The sequence below is a fragment of the Vicia villosa genome, unplaced genomic scaffold (genome assembly GCF_029867415.1).
Source record: "Vicia villosa cultivar HV-30 ecotype Madison, WI unplaced genomic scaffold, Vvil1.0 ctg.006189F_1_1, whole genome shotgun sequence".
Taxonomy (NCBI): Eukaryota; Viridiplantae; Streptophyta; class Magnoliopsida; order Fabales; family Fabaceae; genus Vicia; species Vicia villosa.
In genome coordinates, this window is record NW_026706746.1 from 41,420 (window position 1) to 59,117 (window position 17,698).

General features: G+C 36.6%; 3 protein-coding genes across 4 annotated transcripts; all 3 read right to left on the reverse strand.

Moving 5' to 3' along the window:
* Positions 1-9,639: 9,639 nt before the first annotated feature.
* Positions 9,640-12,932, reverse strand: LOC131642950 (disease resistance protein RPV1-like). Of its 2 annotated transcripts, none has more exons than XM_058913110.1 (4): positions 12,323-12,932; positions 11,062-12,157; positions 10,691-10,966; positions 9,640-10,570 (listed from the first exon to the last, which is right to left on the reverse strand). In XM_058913110.1, exons 1-4 carry the CDS (start codon positions 12,829-12,831, stop codon positions 10,052-10,054), a joined length of 2,400 nt encoding a protein of 799 aa, XP_058769093.1. In that variant the 5' UTR covers positions 12,832-12,932; the 3' UTR covers positions 9,640-10,051. The 2 variants fall into 2 exon arrangements, with proteins under 2 accessions (XP_058769093.1, XP_058769092.1); XM_058913109.1 differs by having other exon boundaries at positions 9,641-10,588.
* A 2,155-nt stretch (positions 12,933-15,087) lies between these two features.
* On the reverse strand, positions 15,088-16,550 carry LOC131642948 (F-box/LRR-repeat protein 12-like). The gene has a single exon (XM_058913107.1). The coding sequence runs from the start codon at positions 16,548-16,550 to the stop codon at positions 15,384-15,386; it is 1,167 nt and encodes a 388-aa protein (XP_058769090.1). The 3' UTR covers positions 15,088-15,383.
* LOC131642949 (uncharacterized protein At4g08330, chloroplastic-like) lies at positions 16,415-17,453 on the reverse strand. Its single transcript, XM_058913108.1, has 2 exons — positions 17,246-17,453; positions 16,415-16,903 (listed from the first exon to the last, which is right to left on the reverse strand). The coding sequence occupies exons 1-2, from the start codon at positions 17,269-17,271 to the stop codon at positions 16,561-16,563; spliced, it is 369 nt and encodes a 122-aa protein (XP_058769091.1). The 5' UTR covers positions 17,272-17,453; the 3' UTR covers positions 16,415-16,560.
* Between the last annotated feature and the right edge of the window lie 245 nt (positions 17,454-17,698).

Sequence of the window (17,698 nt, forward strand, 5' to 3'; positions counted from 1 at the left end):
CAGGAACAACTGCTTAGATACCCTCTAAGACTTTTCTAGAGTCTACTGATCCACACGATCACTCTAGTTACAACCTGCTTAGATAACCTCTAAGACTTCCTAGAGTATTCTGATCCACACGATCACTCTAGTTCCTTACAACTTAATGTAATCAATTCTAAGAGTATTACAAATGCTTCTTAAAAGCGATAATCACAACTGTGATATTTCTCTTAACGTTTAAGCTTAATCTCACTAATATATTACAACAGCAATGTAGTGAGCTTTGATGAAGATGAAGATTCTGAGCTTTGAATTTGAACAGCGTTTTAGCAAGTTGTTTTGTTCAGGATCGTTAACCTTGCTTCACTTCAGAACTTCATATTTATAGGCGTTGGAGAAGATGACCGTTGAATGCATTTAATGCTTTGCGTGTTCCGTACAGCATCGCATTTAATGTTATACGCTTTTGTCAACTACCTCGAGCCTTGTTCACGCTGTGTCTACTGACGTAGCCTTTAGTAGCTTTTAACGTTCCTTTTGTCAGTCAGCGTAGCTTGCCACTTGTACTTCCTTCTGATCTGATGTTTGTGAATACAACGTTTGAATATCATCAGAGTCAAACAGCTTGGTGCATAGCATCTTCTGATCTTCTGACCTTGAAGTGCTTCTGAGCGTGATACCATCAGTACTTCAGTGCTTCTGTTCTCTTGTTCTTCTGATGCTTCCATAGACCCATGTTCTGATTCTGCTTCGACCATCTTCTGATGTCTTGCCAGACCATGTTCTGATGTTGCATGCTGAACCCTTTGAGACAAAGCTTCTGAGCGCTGAATTATGCGTACTCTTATATATATATTTCCTGAAAAGGAAATTGCATTGGATTAGAGTACCATATTATCTTAAGCAAAATTCATATTATTGTTATCATCAAAACTAAGATAATTGATCAGAACAAATCTTGTTCTAACATCAGCACCGTTTGTAGTAACTGAATTAGACTTGGGAAGGATGATCGTGTCTACACCGTTCGTGATGATAGAATTAGATCTCCGAATGTTGATCGTGTCAGTACCGTTCGTAATACATTAATTAGATCTTAGAGAGATGATCGTGTCTACACCGTTCGTGATGATAGAATTAGATCTCTCATCGTGTCAGTACCGTTCGTATTAACTGAATTACATCTTAGGAAATAGTTGATTGTTTAAGGAACCGTCTGAGGTATCGACTTAAATTTGAAAGTAGATTTTTTAAGGAACCGTCCGAGGTATCGACTTAAATCTGAGGGTAGATTGTTTAAGGAACCGTCCAAGGTATCGACTTAAATATGAGGTAGTTTATTAAGGAACCGTCCAAGGTATCGACTTAAATCTGAGGTAGATCATTAAGGAACCGTCCAAGGTATCGACTTAGATCCAAAGGTAGATCATTAAGGAACCGTCCAAGGTATCGACTTAGATCCGAAGGTAGATCATTAAGGAACTGTCTAAGGTATCGACTTAAATCTGAGGTAGATCATTAAGGAACCGTCCAAGGTATCGACTTAGATCTGAAAAGTTTTGAAGTTGTTTATTTGACTGCAGCAGTAACCTGAAAAAAAAGCAAAGTTATTTTTTTTATGCCATGTCATTGAAGGATAGAAAAACACTTAGAAAAGGGGGGGTTTGAATAAGTGTATTCGTAAAAACTTGAACGATAAAAACAAATTGCACAGTTATTTTTATCCTGGTTCGTTGTTAACTAAACTACTCCAGTCCACCCCCACGGAGTGATTTACCTCACCTGAGGATTTAATCCACTAATCGCAACAGATTACAATGGTTTTCCACTTAGCCCACGACTAAGTCTTCTAGAGTATCCTGATCACAACCTGATCACTCTAGGAACAAATGCTTAGACACAAGCTAAGACTTTCTTAGAGTATCCTTACCACCACGTGATCACTCTAAATTACAACTGCTTAGACACAAGCTAAGACTTCCTAGAGTATCCTGATCAACACTTGATCACTCTAGTTACTTACAAATTAATGTAATCAATTCTAAGAGTATTACAAATGCTTCTGACAAGCTATAATCACAACAGTGATATTTCTCTTAACGTTTAAGCTTAATCTCACTAATATATTACAACAGCAATGTAGTGAGCTTTGATGAAGATGAAGTTTCTGAGCTTTGATTTGAACAGCGTTTCAGCAAGTTAGTTGTTAGCAAATCGTCAAGAAATTGGTAACCTTGCTTCTCATCAGAACTTCATTTATATAGGCGTTTGAGAAGATGACCGTTGGGAGCATTTAATGCTTTGCGTATTCCGTACAGCATTGCATTTAATGTTTCACGCTTTTGTCAACTACCTCGAGCCTTGTTCACGTCGTGTCTACTGACGTTGCCTTTAATAGCTTCCAACGTTCCTTTTGTCAGTCAGCGTAGCCTGCCACCTGTACTTTCTTCTGATCTGATGTTTGTGTATACAACATTTGAATATCATCAGAGTCAAACAGCTTGGTGCATAGCATCTTCTTGTCTTCTGACCTTGAAGTGCTTTTGAGCGTGATACCATGAGAACTTCAGTGCTTCTGCTTCTGATCTCAAGTTCTTCTGATGCTTCCATAGACCCATGTTCTGATTCTGCCTTGACCATCTTCTGATGTCTTGCCAGACCATGTTCTGATGTTGCATGCTGAACCTTCTGAGACAAAGCTTCTGAGCGCTGATTTGTGCATACTCTTTATATATTTCCTGAAAGGGAAATTGCAATGTATTAGAGTACCACATTATCTCACACAAAATTCATATCCTTGTTATCATCAAAACTAAGAATATTGATCAGAACAAATCTTGTTCTAACAATGATGCATGTAATGCGTTTATGTGACGGGACTCTCAAAATAAATGAGAACCTTGCATGTTATGTACGCATTTGTCGCGATGCATTATGTATTATGTATGAACATGTATGCAATTGTATGAATATGTTTATGATTTATGACGTATGACTATGATTTATGCCATTTGACACATCTTGATTGAGAAGGTGGGTCTCCATGTCATTGTAATTTTGATGTTTGATCTTATCTTGAAGATGCTCAGCTGGGGATTTATGATTTCTGCTTGGGGATGATCAGTAACTTGATGTTCCCTGATTGATGATTAGAGATATTAATAAACCATGTTGGAGAAGAGCAAAGTGTTGGAGAACCGGTAGTGTTGAAGATGTAAACTCTGTTGGGGAGCCATATCTTTGTCGGGACGAGTATGTTTGAAGATATTTTCTTGAGGATTGCTCTGATGGGATATGATCTTGTGAACCCGGCTCTGTGGGGAGACATGGGTGTCTTGAAAGTTGCCCCCAGTATTATAGCTGTCATTCATGGATTTGATTAGGACACACCGCTGAGTATTGATCAAGATGTCAAACTGGACTTGCATAGATTTGCCCCTGCTAGTAGGAACTTGAAGAGATTCACCTCACGAGGACTTTATGAAGTGTATACTGTAGGCGGCATGCCCCTAGTAATCGTAAACTTAGGATGATGCCCCAGACTATTTGGCTTTTTTGAGAGATTCTTGGAATCTTGACTTGATTGCCCCAGATTGATTGGGCAAAATGTGTCATGTTCCTTGTATACGTAGGAGACATTGCTTCTTGGAGTAATCTGTGTTGGTCGGGATAACTTTGAGTCATTAGTTGTACCCTGCGCAAGTTCTTTCTGATGCTAACATTTGAAATTATGTGGCAGAATATGTTTAATAATGAATTCATGAGATGCAATGCATACGTTTGTCTTGAGTTTTTTTGAAAAAACATTAAAGCAAGAGATGTAAAATCATGATATTTGTAAAAACATGCTATTTTTGTAGAAGCGAAATATCGACTCAGCATTTTAGTAAACCTTAAGGAGTCGGGATACCTTTTTGGTGACAGTACGCTTTCGAACTAACCATGCTTCAGTTAGGACTTTCAAGGGTTGTAACGTGGCTTGGTTCACGGTTTAAGAAACGAAGGATAAAGGCTCAAAGTTTATTTGTACCCACCCCTCTTCGTGATGATCTTCAGTCCTAAGCTCAGTTATTTCAACTTATGCATTCAGGTTCCAAGAGACTTTTGGATTTGCACCTTTGATAATGATGATGGTTCACAAGCAAAGAGAACTTTTGAGATGGCAGTCACTTCTTCCTTTTGGTAGTCACAACATTGTGTTGTTCAGGAATTTATTGACTTCTCTTCTTTCATCTTTCCTTGTAAAAAGAAGAAAAGAATAAAGGGACGTGACTAACATTCTGCTGCATATGTAAAAAGAAGAAAAGGTGAAACATGTTTCTTTTTTATTAAAACAGAAAAAAATTAAATATTAGCATACATTTTCATATGACATGTTGATATTACTATAGAACTGCTTTCTACCATCGCTGTAACAAGATTTTCAGTGGCTAGCATCTTGAACACCAAACAAAGAAACCTTGTATGAAGAAACATCCTTGTGTGTCTTAAACGGACGCCCATCAGTGCTGAATGGAATCAATTTATAAACATTTCATTAGAATTCAACATAAAATATTTGAGCAATAGTCAATATATGCATAGATAAAACAGATTAGACCGAAAAATTGTAGACAACAAGTAAGCAAGGGTATACAAATCAGGTTTCATGTTTTTTTTCCGATAACAAGTGAAAAACTTCAATTGCATCGTCACGCATTTCAAACTTCAAAAGACAATCAATTAACTCATTATAAATAATTAAATCTGGAACAAAAAAGAGACCTAAAAGATAAACCAGAAACTATATTCATATATAAAGCAATACTCAAAGCATTATCCCAAAATCACTTAGTTTCAATAAAATGTCTCATAGAGAAAACAGAAACTATCAGTCACCTAAAACCCTAAATTAATTTCAAGTAACAAACTACAAACCACCAAACAATCACCTGAAATCCTAAAGAAATTAAACCCTAAATCAATTGTAGGAACAAACAACAAACCAATCACCCAAAACCCTAAAGAAATTGCATTAGTAGAAGAAGAAAAGCCAACATGTGATGTGTTCTAGGTTTTTTTGAAAGACATGATGTGTTCTAGGTTGAAATGTTGAATGTGATGCAAGAGAGAGTAAACAAAGTTAATGTTGTGCGAGAGAGAAATTGCTTATCCAAACTACAAACTTCCAAACAAACACCTGAAACCCTAAATCAATTCCAGGAACAAACCACAAACCAATCATCCAAAACCCTAAAAAATTGGAGAAGTGGAAGAAGAATAACCAACCTCATATGTGTTCTACGTTGAATGTGATGTAAGAGAGAGTAAACGGCCGGAGTGCGAGAGAGAAACTGCTTCTGCAATGAGAGATGATTGGAAAAGAAAGGGAATGAGTTCTCAAACGAGGAGATGATTAGAAGCTGCTTCGCGCGCCTATTCCAATTTCACAAAAATTAGAGGAGCGCGAATGTAATACAACAAGTGAATAAAGTGAAGGGGGTTCTGAAATAGGTAATTACATGATGAAGGGATAAGGGTTGTTGTTCAATTGTCGCAAATAAAAATATGCGACAGTTCCTCAATTGTCGCAGATCGTGTGTTAAGGCAGTTACCTCTACAACAGTCGCAGACCTTTTTTTTATATTGGTATTTGGTATGAAGTTTTATTGATGTGTTAAAATATTTGAGGCAGTTCAACTTAAGTGTCGCGGCAACTATCGCAAATAGGAAATGAGGGTGGTTTTTAAACAAGGGTCGCAACTCAAGTGTCGTAAAATGAATAATTTCTTGTAGTGATTGGCCTTGTGAGGGACCATTCCTTCAAGTTGAAAATAAAGAGGAATAAGGTGTGGATCATCCAAGAAATGCTGACCATGGTTGAGTCTTACATGCTCTTAAAGGAGAAACTGAATACGTTTTTTTGATAATCCTGCCTCTGTCGAGACCAACTATAGTCGCACTATCGAGAAGAAATCCCACCAGCGTAAAGAGAAGTTTGATCAGGGAATACTTCTTCAACCGTGTTTTGGAAAGGAGAAGTACAACCTCCTTACTCTGTTAGAGAAACATCCCTGACTGACAAGTCAAAGTACTAATGCTTTCATAATGGTCACAGCCATAATACTGACGACTACATCCAGATGAAGGATGTCATTGAAGGGTTGATTAAGAGGGGTCAACTGACAGAGTACACATCAAAGGGGGCAAAAAGGAGATGAAGGAGTCATCTAAAGGTAAATCCCCCTTGAAGATTGTAGAAGTCGAGACTAGTGGCGAGAGCAGGGAGGCAAAAAACGAAAGTGCTTGTACAAAATTTTGGCTGTGACCATTAGAGAAGGTAGGATGGGTCCCCAACAAAATTTTGGCAAAAAACGAAAGTACTAATGCTTTCATGACCAGCCCATGTTAGGGTTCCGAGACTTAGAGAAGGTAGGATGGGTCCCCAACAAAATTTTCCCCAGGTAATCACATCTACGGTCTAGCAGTTTGACACCTCTTGGATCCTCACTAATAACGATAACTCTTGTGATATTATATACTCAAATTTGTTTGAAAAGATGGGCCTTGATAAAGGCAGCTTATGACAGTATGAAGGCTATAACTTACAAGCATTCAACGGTAAACCACTCGTCTTTGTAGAGTTGATGATATCAGTAGACGACAAAAAGGAAATCTAGACAATCAATTCACAATTACTCGTTGTCCCTTATAGAAGTTTTTATATATTATATGAAGACCTTTTGCAACCATGATAGACGATATAGCCCCGTTGGTGAACCTCATGCTCGAGCATCACAATATTTAGGGAAAGCTGGCCACCATCATCGTCGATTTTGAAAGATTAAGGAGAAGGCATGACCATGGAGATTAATGTAGTTTGCCTCCCAGCATCTGGTTCCACAATGGGCCAAAGTAGATGGATGACATTATACCGAGCCAAAGTTGCTAGTTCTTCCTCCAAGGCAAACCTAGACAAATTATTCAAATATGAGTAATCCTCTTCTCAATGAGAGGTCAAGGGATCTCTGAAGCAGCGTGAGCTCCATTCCGTTAGGAGTGGACAAGTAGGAAGACCTGATGCACTATGCATCCTCTAAAGAGTGCTTAAAGAAGTGGAACCCTATAGGTGCCCCGGAGTAGCATAAAAACTTGCTTCAGTTCCTATCGACCATATTTCTCATCTCAAAAGTCTGAGTTTTACTTCGTCCTTCATCAAACCTGCGCATAACCATTGTCAAAGAATAGACATTATGAATTGGAAAATTGAAGATAAAGGAGTCAAGAGCTTTAATATGCTACCAAATATGACTTTTCTCTCTTCCCAAGAGCATACCTCGGTCAACAATTGAATATTGACGAGGCGTTGCAAGTGTCTTCGGTCAGCCTCTTCCGAGGAGTACCTTCCCCCGAAGTAACCTAGGTCGTTGATAAATCTCGTCATTTATTTTTTTTATTAATGATCTCGTGTAGTAATATTTTCCTCTTTATGTACATACGCATTGCTCCCTATAAGGAAATGACTCTTAGTCCAGTACTTGGGGAACAATTAGGCACATTTACCCTCCATTATGACCTCAATAGTGCAAAGTGTATCTTGAGCCTCGGGGGTGTGTAGGGGTAACCATAAATAATCTTTCATCGAAAGGTGGTATCTCGGGAATAGTCCTAAAGCCTCTGATGGTCGACTTTAATCCTTTACTCCACTTCTGAGGCACCTGACTATGACGACATCGAAAGAGATGGAAGAAAAGGATAAGAGAAGGCTTCCCCTTCAAGTATTCACACCAATACTTGTAAACGTTCACGTACAGCCAACTTACTAGAGGAAATTAGGAATGAGCCATTGTCAGATGGTTAAAAATTGCTATCTCGAAAATTGTAAAAGGAAAGAAAATATTCACGACTGAGAAAGTGCATTTGTAGAAAGGGTGGCGCAATAGCCATACGCGTTGCATATCCTTTCGTTCTTGCTCAGGGTCAATACACTCCGATGCAAAAGAGAACTAACTTCTGAAATGGCTCTATCAAGATTGCATTCTTTCGCAAAAATAGAAATGATGGAAAATTATACAGAATCTACCTAATAATATGGAGCATTCTTGAGAGATTTTTTACTTGTTATAAGTTCACTCTTCAGATGCAAGAAAGCAAGGTCTTAAGGAAGAATATAACTGACAAATGCAGGAAATAACTGAAAGAAGAAAAAATAAACAACAATAACTCTTCAAAAACTATACTCTATCATGCAAAAGGAAGTATACTTTGTCAAAACTTAAAATCATTTGCATGCAACACTCAAGCATTTCAGTTCCCAAGAGCCGTAATAATTTGACCTTCGAAAAGAAGTTTGAATTTTGGAGAAATAAATGTGTGAATCCAGAAGAAATTGAAACGGTTCATTATGTTCTTCCGAACATAAATGCGAGAGTGGCCGACAGACGAGGCTACAATGACAAACCTTTGCATTGTTATGCATAGATACGAGCTTGATGGAAAATTGTTATGGGCCGACCACATCGACCCCGGTCGACCACTCTGAGGGAATTGTAATCATTTTGAAATTTTCTTAGCACGTGAGGACTCTCCTCCTGGTGATCACAAAGGATCTCAACTGCAAATGCATCCAACAACTCGCTACAATTCACTCATAATAAATAGTGAGTTTGTTATTCCATCCTTACTATATATAGAGAGAAGACGCCAAATTCAAGTAACGAGTTTCAAATTCAATTCCAATTCACCATTCTCCCTCACATACTGACTTGAGCATTGGAGTGCTAACCTTACAAGTAACCCCTCTCTCCACCGCTTATGAAGATTTGATCCACAATTATCACTGCTTCTTACTTCACTTATGGTTCTAAAACTGAATAAATTTAAAGTAATCGCGACACGAGCTAGTCTAGTTGTGGCACGATGCTTTTGCATCATGGCGCGATTTGGACACATTTTACTAGTATAAAAGGGCAATTTGCATATTATTTTTATGGCATTCAAAAATTTAATTGGAGAGCAATGGGTTTTTCATTGTTGAATACCAACTTTCATCTTCAAATTCATGTATTATTCTTTTAAACTTTTAGCTATGAATTGTTGTATTATGAGTAACTAGATTTTCTCATGATTAGACCTTTGAAATTAATTTATTTTAAACCTTTTGAACCATGCAAGTGTATGAGCATTATTTTATGAAATTACAATCTTAGTATTATTTAGTTTAAATTGTGTTTAATGTCTTAAATATCTTCAAGAATGTATGAATTGATTCCCAATTTTGAATGATTGCTAACTCTAGCATATGAAACTTTGTCTAATTTAAGTGTTCAATTAAATAATGATTTTAGACATATTGAATTATTCATTTTTGATATAGGAATTAACACGCGGAAAAACCTATTTTTATTACGAACTCGCCTGAGACATTAGGGGTTGCGATTTAAAGATAGGGTTATTCACCAAGAAATTAGAGAACAATTTTAAGGAATATACACAATTACCAAATAGAGAGAAATAAAAGATTCCGATGGTTTCATGATAGTGTTTGATCTATACTTAAAATACACACGAGGAGAGCGTATTTTAGGGAATATACACAACAATGAAATTGAAGGCATATTTCCAAGGTCACTTGATTGTTTGTCAGGACTATCTATCCAATAATTTGATTTTTTAATTACCATGATAAAAATGTAAGAAGACTTATCCAACACTTCCACGGCTAAAAGAGTACTTTTGTACCATTTGTTAAACCGTTCAGGCTGTAATATTTGTTTATCATGGAGTAGGCAAGGAAAATCTGAGATATTAAGGCATTGTTATTTGCAGTAATTGCAAAAGTTTTTACTGCAACTACAGCATACACAACCGTCAATCATCACAAGTTTGGAAACAGAAGCATCACAAGACATGGTTTCTTGGATAAGAAGGCATTGTTTCTCAGTGAGCCAAAAACAAGCAAGCAACGCAGAATAACAGGCAAGCAGAATTCACGAACCAGGAACTGTTTACAACTATTATTACAAATATTCTATGTCTAATTTCTTAGTCTAATCTAAGAATGAAAAATATATACAATTAATGAGTTGTCTCATTTTCCCAAGAACCAAATCCTTCCGTCCCTTACAAAACCAGCAAAATCTTCTGGAAAACTACGGAGTTCTGTGCAGCCAATAACATTCAGAATTGCGGGAGTTTTCAACTCACCTATTGTATCTGGAAGAGAGACAAGATTCTTGCAATTTTCTAAATCCAGAAGAAAAAGGGATACAAGAAATCCAAGTGAAGATGGTAGTTCTTTTATAGAAGTCTCGTCTAAAGAAAGCACATTTAGATTTTCCATGTTTTCCTCAAACTCAGGAAGATGTTCAAATTCACTGCAACCGGAAAGACATAAAACCTTCAAGGAACTTATCTCTATTTTGCATGGAAGCGCTTTGAGCCTTTTGCAGTCTTTCAAATTCAATAGAATAAGTTTCTTGTGGCTTAAAAGGGAGGGATGAATCTCAGTTAAGTTTGTACAACTTTCAAGGACTAATAGCTCAAGATTTGGAACACCAACAACGTCAGGCGATTTCTTTAGAGACTCCGAAAAGCTCAAATTGATGGACTTCAGATTTTCAAAAAACTAATGAAAATTAAGATTATAACAACAAAAAAAACTTAGATTTAAGAGTTATTATGATGATAACGAACTAATTGGAAAAGGTTCTTGATGAAGAGTGTTTACCTGTGGTCCATGCCAAAGTTGTTCTATTTTGCTATGCTGCAATTTGAGGTCAACAATTTCATCCAAATGATTAGTAAGTGGCAGGGTTTCCAATGGACATCCTCTCCAATCAAGAACTTTTAGTGAACTAGGGAAGCAATTGAGGCCATGGGGAAGTTTTATTCCACATAATTTGAGTAATCTTAGCTGACTTATTTTGGAAAAGGCTTCAATGTTCCAACTTGCTTCATATGGTTGAACTAAGTTCATAGCTATGCCTTGAATTTTATCAGTTCCCTATAAAATAATAACAATGCCTTAACCTTATTTATGTATGATTCGATAGTTCATAGCTATGCATGATTCAATTAGCATCATAATTTGGAACATACCTTATTTTTTGTCAATACTTGATCAATATCTTTTTGAGACCATAACCTACTACGTTTTCCAGGATCATTCGGAGATTCTTGAAACACGATATTTCTTCCCATTTCTTCAAGTAAATCATGCATCCACAACTTTTTGCCTCCCCTATCAGAAGTTACCAAAGATCTTTCAATCAGAATGTCAATTCCAATTTTAGGATAGTCACCACAATCTTCTAATATTTCTATTACTTCATCTATCTCCATTCCTTTGAAGAAACAAGCAATATCTAGAAACATTTTTTTCTCCATAGATTGTAAACTGTCATAGCTTATTTTCAATGTATCATGGATTTTAAAGTGAGGAACATTTCTTATCTGTTCTAAAGCACTATGCCAAACCTCAACAGTTCTTCCATGAAAATGTGAACCCAATACATCAAGTGCTAATGGAAGACCTCTTGTATATTCAACCACTTCTTCACACAAACTCAAATACTCTTCTTTAGGTTGATTCTGTTTAAAGGCTTTCAAACAAAAGAGCTCAAGAGCTTCATTTTTTACTAAGCCTTTAGCCTCATAAGTTTCTTTCACTCCATGTGTCATTAACAAGTGCTTATCTCTACTTGTGATTATTACTCTACTTCCTGGACCAAACCATTCTTGCTTTCCAGCTAAATTCTCCAGTTGGCTTAATTCACTTACATCATCAAGAACAAGGAGAACCCTTTTGTTGCTAAAGGAGTTTGCTAATATCTTTTTGCCATCATGAACATTATAAATACCATTGCTTCTTATATTAAGATGAGAAAGAAGTTCCATTTGAAAGTGAACTTCACTTGTCTTGGAAACTGTTTCTCTAATGTCTGCAAGAAAGCAACTAACCTCGAATTTTTCTCTGATCTCTTCATAAACTAATCTAGCAATAGTTGTCTTTCCTATGCCGCCCATGCCCCATATGCCTATGAAGCGAACATCGTTTAACCTCATTTCTAGCAGTGCATATACTTCCTTTATTCGTGAATCAATTCCAACAAAATTATCTGTGCAAACCTGCAATGTAGGAATGATATTTTCCTGAATATAGTCAACTATTGTTTCCACCAATGATGCCTCATGCCTGCATAGAGAGGGAGGAAAAGGAGACTTGTGTTAAACCATAAGTAAATTTAGCAACAGATTGAAAAAACAACATTTAATATCATTTCATACAATGTTCTATCATCTAAATCAACAAAAATAAAAACACTAAGTGAAAAACTATATGATGAGGCAGCTAGCTAACCAGGTCTTGGAGTCCCAACCAGAGTAACTAGCAACTTCTCTTAAAGCATCTCTCCACCTTTGAATTTTGTTTCTATCTTTTCTGAATTTTTCTTCATGTTTTCTAAAAGCTTTAGTAAAGCTTCCTCGCTGATGCCTGACATCAGAGGGATCTACACCGTGGAAGATTGGAAAAACAGCTTGACCAAAACTCTTGTTGCATTCAAGAATCTTTTGTAGCTCATCCAAACACCATGTTGAGGAAGCATAGTTTGGTGAGAGAATGATGATAGCAAACATAGACTCTTCAATGGCTTTATTGAGTTCTACAGATATCACTTCACCTCTCTTAAGATCATGATCATCTTTGAATGTTTTGATCCCTCTTCTTTCCAGTGAAGCAAAAAGATGGCCAGTGAAACCTTGGCGAGTGTCTTCACCTCTGAAACTCAAGAAGACATGGTTAGTCCATTTTGATGTTAGGATGGAAGGTGAAGATGAAGAGGCTTCATCTTTGGTGTTAGATGCCATTCAATTCTGAAGTATCCTTGCAATGATACTGGTTTTGATGTCAACGCAATTCAATTTTGTTGAAAAAATAATTAAGGATAAAGTTGACTACACAAGTGTGAACAAAGACATAAGTCTATGTAGGAAAGAAAGTTTGGTTGCTTTGAGATCCTCACCTACTTTGTTTTTTTAATTGTTAGTCAAATAAAGTTCATCAATAATTCAATATTATGTTACATACCAAACCCTTTATAAGTTCATCAATAATTCAATATTATGTTACATACCAAAGCCTTTATTTTTTCTTTAATATTCCTTTTACTTAGTTTGTTGAATTATGCATTTCAACATACTAGGAGGTATTTTGCTCGGATCTCCATCATGTAATAATGTGTTCTATACCGGGCGGACTAGAATGATTAAAAAGTCCAATTCATCTCAAATTCATTCTATTTGATCAGATATAAAAATCATTTTACATGTAATTTATCTTAAACCTTGAACTGACTTGAGTGTTGAATTGCGAGTGTTGAATTGCTAACCATGCAGTTCCATCCCGTGCTGTCGTTCCAGATTATCAGTTCTCCAAATGCATCTATTTCTGGTTACTGAATAAACAGTGGCGCCGTCTGTGGAAAACGACTTCTGATTCCTACGATTTCCACAAATTCACGTTCGCTTTCCAACTCCATCATTCGAACATAGAAGTTCCAGATCTAGATTTCTAAGATTTCATATCTAATCACTGATTTACCAGTTCGTAACCTCCTCAGGTCACCAAATCGAGAACGCTCATAAGCGAACATGTAGTCAATTCAATCAATTGTCGTTTTCGCTTCAATTCTTCGAAATTACAAATCTCTTATTTTCTCAAGAACTCTGCTAAGTAATAGAAGGAAGGATCTCAGATCCAGATCTAGGTCTACATCGAAGACCGAAGGAAATTTCCTCGAAGATCATGCTGAAGGTTCAGGATCCATACTCCGATCTAGCATCGGCGATACTTCCGCTACTAACGTAGTAATCATCGGGGTGATGTCGAAGATACGAAGAATCCATAGTTAACACCGTGCGCAAATCAGATACTATAGTACCTTCTATGGGTACCAAAGGATCTCCGATCGGAGAGCGAAAGAGTCTATGAATGCAGGTCAATTGGTTCCTGATGAAATTGTGATTGTTGTATAGTCAACAATTGCACATTTTGATTTTCAGTTGCGTTTCGTGCTCCATTTTCATAAGCTGATAGACATACATTTGTTTTGTCATCGTTTCGTGCTCCATTTTCATAAGCTGATAGACATACATTTGTTTTGTCATCTTTTCTTTTGTAGATGGTGGCAGGGCGTTTGTCCTCTAGAAGATGCAAAACAAAAAACGGTGGTTTTTTGACGGTTATCCTCGGAGTTTGGCTCAAGCTGAGAGCCCGGAAAAAATGCAGATAAGACCTGATGTATATATTTTAGTTGTATGTTAAGACCTGTTTTTTTATCTTAAATGCTCTAGTAAATGGAACTAGTTGAAATAAATGCTCAAGTTTTACCATTTGTTCTGGGAATATATTCTTTGATTGTCTGCTATGAAGTTTGTTTATGTATAAGATCGATATACGAGAAAAAGATGAAATTGCCGAAGCCAGAGAGGAAACCATGGAAATCCATGTCGAGAAAAAAATGGATTTTTCAGATCAAAGTTCAAGCTAAAATTAAGTGAGCATTAATTTTAAGTGATGTATTTTGAGTTTTGCTAGGTGAATTTGGCATTTCAGTTCAAGTTTCATAAGCAAAATAGTAGTTACAAAGTTCATATATTGTAACCACATGTCTCAAAGTTCATATGCTGTAAGGGAAAATAAGTTTTAATATTTCTCATGTTCAAAACTCAAATTTATTAGAACATCTTTTATGTCCACAGATTTATCATCATCAGTACATAACAGTGTTACAGGTTGTTAAGTATTATTCTATTAATGTTACAGATTGTATAAAACTCCTGTCAAAATCAGTGTGATAGCAGGTTGGTAGCACAGTTTGTGCATACTTCTACCAAGTAGAACCTTGCCTAGGAAACTCTACAGACAACTTAACCAATTGAGTTGAAATGCAACAAAATGAAAGACTAATTTACATACACTTAGTTGGACATATTTGTCAACTTCAATAATGAACCTGAAACCTTCATGAAACCAAACCAAATTCAATGTTTCAAGTAATGGACAATCTTTGTTTTTGTTTGTAATCTTTGTTGCAATATCAGCTTGTCAAGGATTTGAACATGTTTGGAAAATGCATACTTGTCCTCAAAGTGACATTATGTATTGAGATCATTAAGGTATACATACCACAAATTATAATACAAATGTACCTCCATCCAATTCAATACCAGAATTATATGTGTAAATATTTATGACATGTGAAAATCTATACAGGTAGCTCTAAGTAATGTATAACTAGAAGCAACCGCGAGTTTTAAAATATATTTTATATAAATAAAGACCTTTTGAAACAACTGGTAAAAACTCAGCTGAATGCAGACCTTTCTCTAGAGAGGTGACAATTCTGTATCAGTCAGTATCATCTGAATGGGGAGTAAGGATTGATGCACATTACCTCTTCTTCTTTCATACAAACATTTCCTCTGTGAGACTTGAATAACTCTAATGCAAACGGAGTCACGTGAGCACAACCATTCAAGTACAAAACCGAGAGACTTTTGCATCCGTCACGTAACGCCTGCAAGCCATTATCATTGAGATTGCGGCATCGATTAACATGCAGTCTCTTCAAATTCTGGCAATATAACCCCACTGCTTGCCATCCAGATATCCTCACCTCATGACATAATGCTAAGTTCCATTCTTCAAGTAGTGTACATCCCATGGCTATTGCAATAATAGAAGTATCGGAAACAGATCTACACATTCGAAAGTTAAGGACTTTGAGGTTTGAGGAAAATCTTATTCCAATCAAGGGGTCACCTAAAGGAGACCAACTTAAACAAGATACGTCAAGATACTCTATACCACCGCCACTAATTATTCCCGTTACCCCTTCTGCATTGAGCTTACAAGACCAAGCCTCTACATGTGCGAGAGATTTTGAACACCCTTTGAAGCCAACGCCTCTTATACTCTCACAGTGTGATATGTTAACTGCCTGAAGCTGGCGACATCTCTGAGTAAGAGCTTTCAACCCTTTGTCGGATATTTGCGAGCAGTACAAGAGGTTTATGCATTTCAAAGATAAACAAGCAGTGGCTAAAGTCTCTAATCCGTCATCAGTAACGTTGATACACCGATAGAGACTAATTGACGTCAATGAGGGACAACCAGAAGCAACCAGGGAAAGCCCGTAGTCCGTAACTTTCAAACAACAATCTAGATTAAGTTTCTGTAAATTCGAACCATAGCTTAGCAAACGGGTTAATCCTGAATCATTGAGCTCCGTGCAACCACATAGGGATAAAGACTCTAAATGTTGAAAGCGCCTCAATAGCCTATGGAGATGGACAGTGTGAACATCAAGACCCTTTCTCGACAAAGAGGAGGGATTTAATATACTGAATGAACACTCAAATTGCAGCGACCGACGGTTGAAATTCTGAATATGGAGCCATCGTCGGCAAGTCAACCCAAACGATTCACGATCAGCCCGACAATCTAAAGCATGGAAAATAATAGTAAGGCAGTCATCCGGTAGATGAACAATCGAGGTAGCGCCAATTTTGGAAACCTCATCCATGTCAACCTTTTCAAGACTCATCCGAAGAAGGCTGTAACGATCGAATCTTCACCGAGAATTTCGTCAGAGAGCTCGACGAAATGGAAGGCTCACATCCACAAAGTGCAGGTGCTTGTCCACTATAACCATAACCAATAAGAACTCCACATTTACGGCAAAGCAGCTTAGTCTTTGAAGGACACAACCATGAAACCGGAAGACAATTTATTTCATCAACCTGTGTAAAGCGGCTGAGATCAACTGATGAAAAGGAGATTGACCCTTTCTTAACAGACTTTTTGTATTCAGATGCAATGTTAGACGTGATTCGATTCGATGATGTCAAGTTCAGAGGGTATCCACATGAGCCACAGCTGCAGTGGATGCCAAAATCTCAAAACACAATTAATCAAAACTAACCCTAAAAACACAAGTCAATTGAATCTAACATTAGAACTAAACTAACCCACATGAAAATTTCTAAACTTTATCATCACAAACCGTGAAAAAGCATACAAAATCACTTAATCAAACAAGAAAAAACAACAGCAACACCGATGAAGAAAACACAAGTCAATAAAATCTAACATTAGAACTAAACTGACCCACATGAAAAAATTTAAACTTTATCATCACAAACCGTGAAAGCATACAAAACCACATAATAGTAAGCAAGAATCAACAACACCGATAAAGAAAAACTAAGAAAGAATTACCAGTAAGAAACGTCAGTTTGTGACATCCTCAGTTTGATGATGAGTGGTTGAAATTGCAATCGCCATGTTCGTCCATAATCGATTATTACTTCTGATTTTGATGAAAAGAATGAGATTGGGAAAATCGCTTTTCAATTCAATTTTGGAATCTCTTTGTCGATTTTTACTTTTCTTGTTTCTTAACTCTTAGCCAAATTCCATAAATGTCACTCGGTTTTAACATTAGGAAGACACGTATGCAGACATTAAAATTTAATAAAATAACGGTCGGTGGTGTTTAGACGGTGTTGACTATTTTTTATGGGAATATAAAATTATTGAGAAGAATTACAAAACTGAATTTTAATTAATCAATCATATAAGAATATAAGAAAATAAAGTGTTCTGTAATAGACTTTTCTATCCTTTATTCTTCGTCCAATACCTTGGAATTTTGAAGTTTTTTTTGTCTAA

Coding starts and splice junctions, on each gene's coding strand:
- LOC131642948 (XM_058913107.1), bottom strand. CDS start 16,550: ATGGATGAGGTTTCCAAAATTGGCGCTACCTCGATTGTTCATCTACCG.
- LOC131642950 (XM_058913109.1), bottom strand. CDS start 12,831: ATGGCATCTAACACCAAAGATGAAGCCTCTTCATCTTCACCTTCCATC. Junction 12,158..12,322: donor GGTTGGGACTCCAAGACCTG/GTTAGCTAGCTG, acceptor CTCTCTATGCAG/GCATGAGGCATCATTGGTGG. Junction 10,589..10,690: donor AACTTTGGCATGGACCACAG/GTAAACACTCTT, acceptor AATTTTCATTAG/TTTTTTGAAAATCTGAAGTC.
- LOC131642949 (XM_058913108.1), bottom strand. CDS start 17,271: ATGTCACAAACTGACGTTTCTTACTG. Junction 16,904..17,245: donor CAAACTGACGTTTCTTACTG/GTAATTCTTTCT, acceptor CATCCACTGCAG/CTGTGGCTCATGTGGATACC.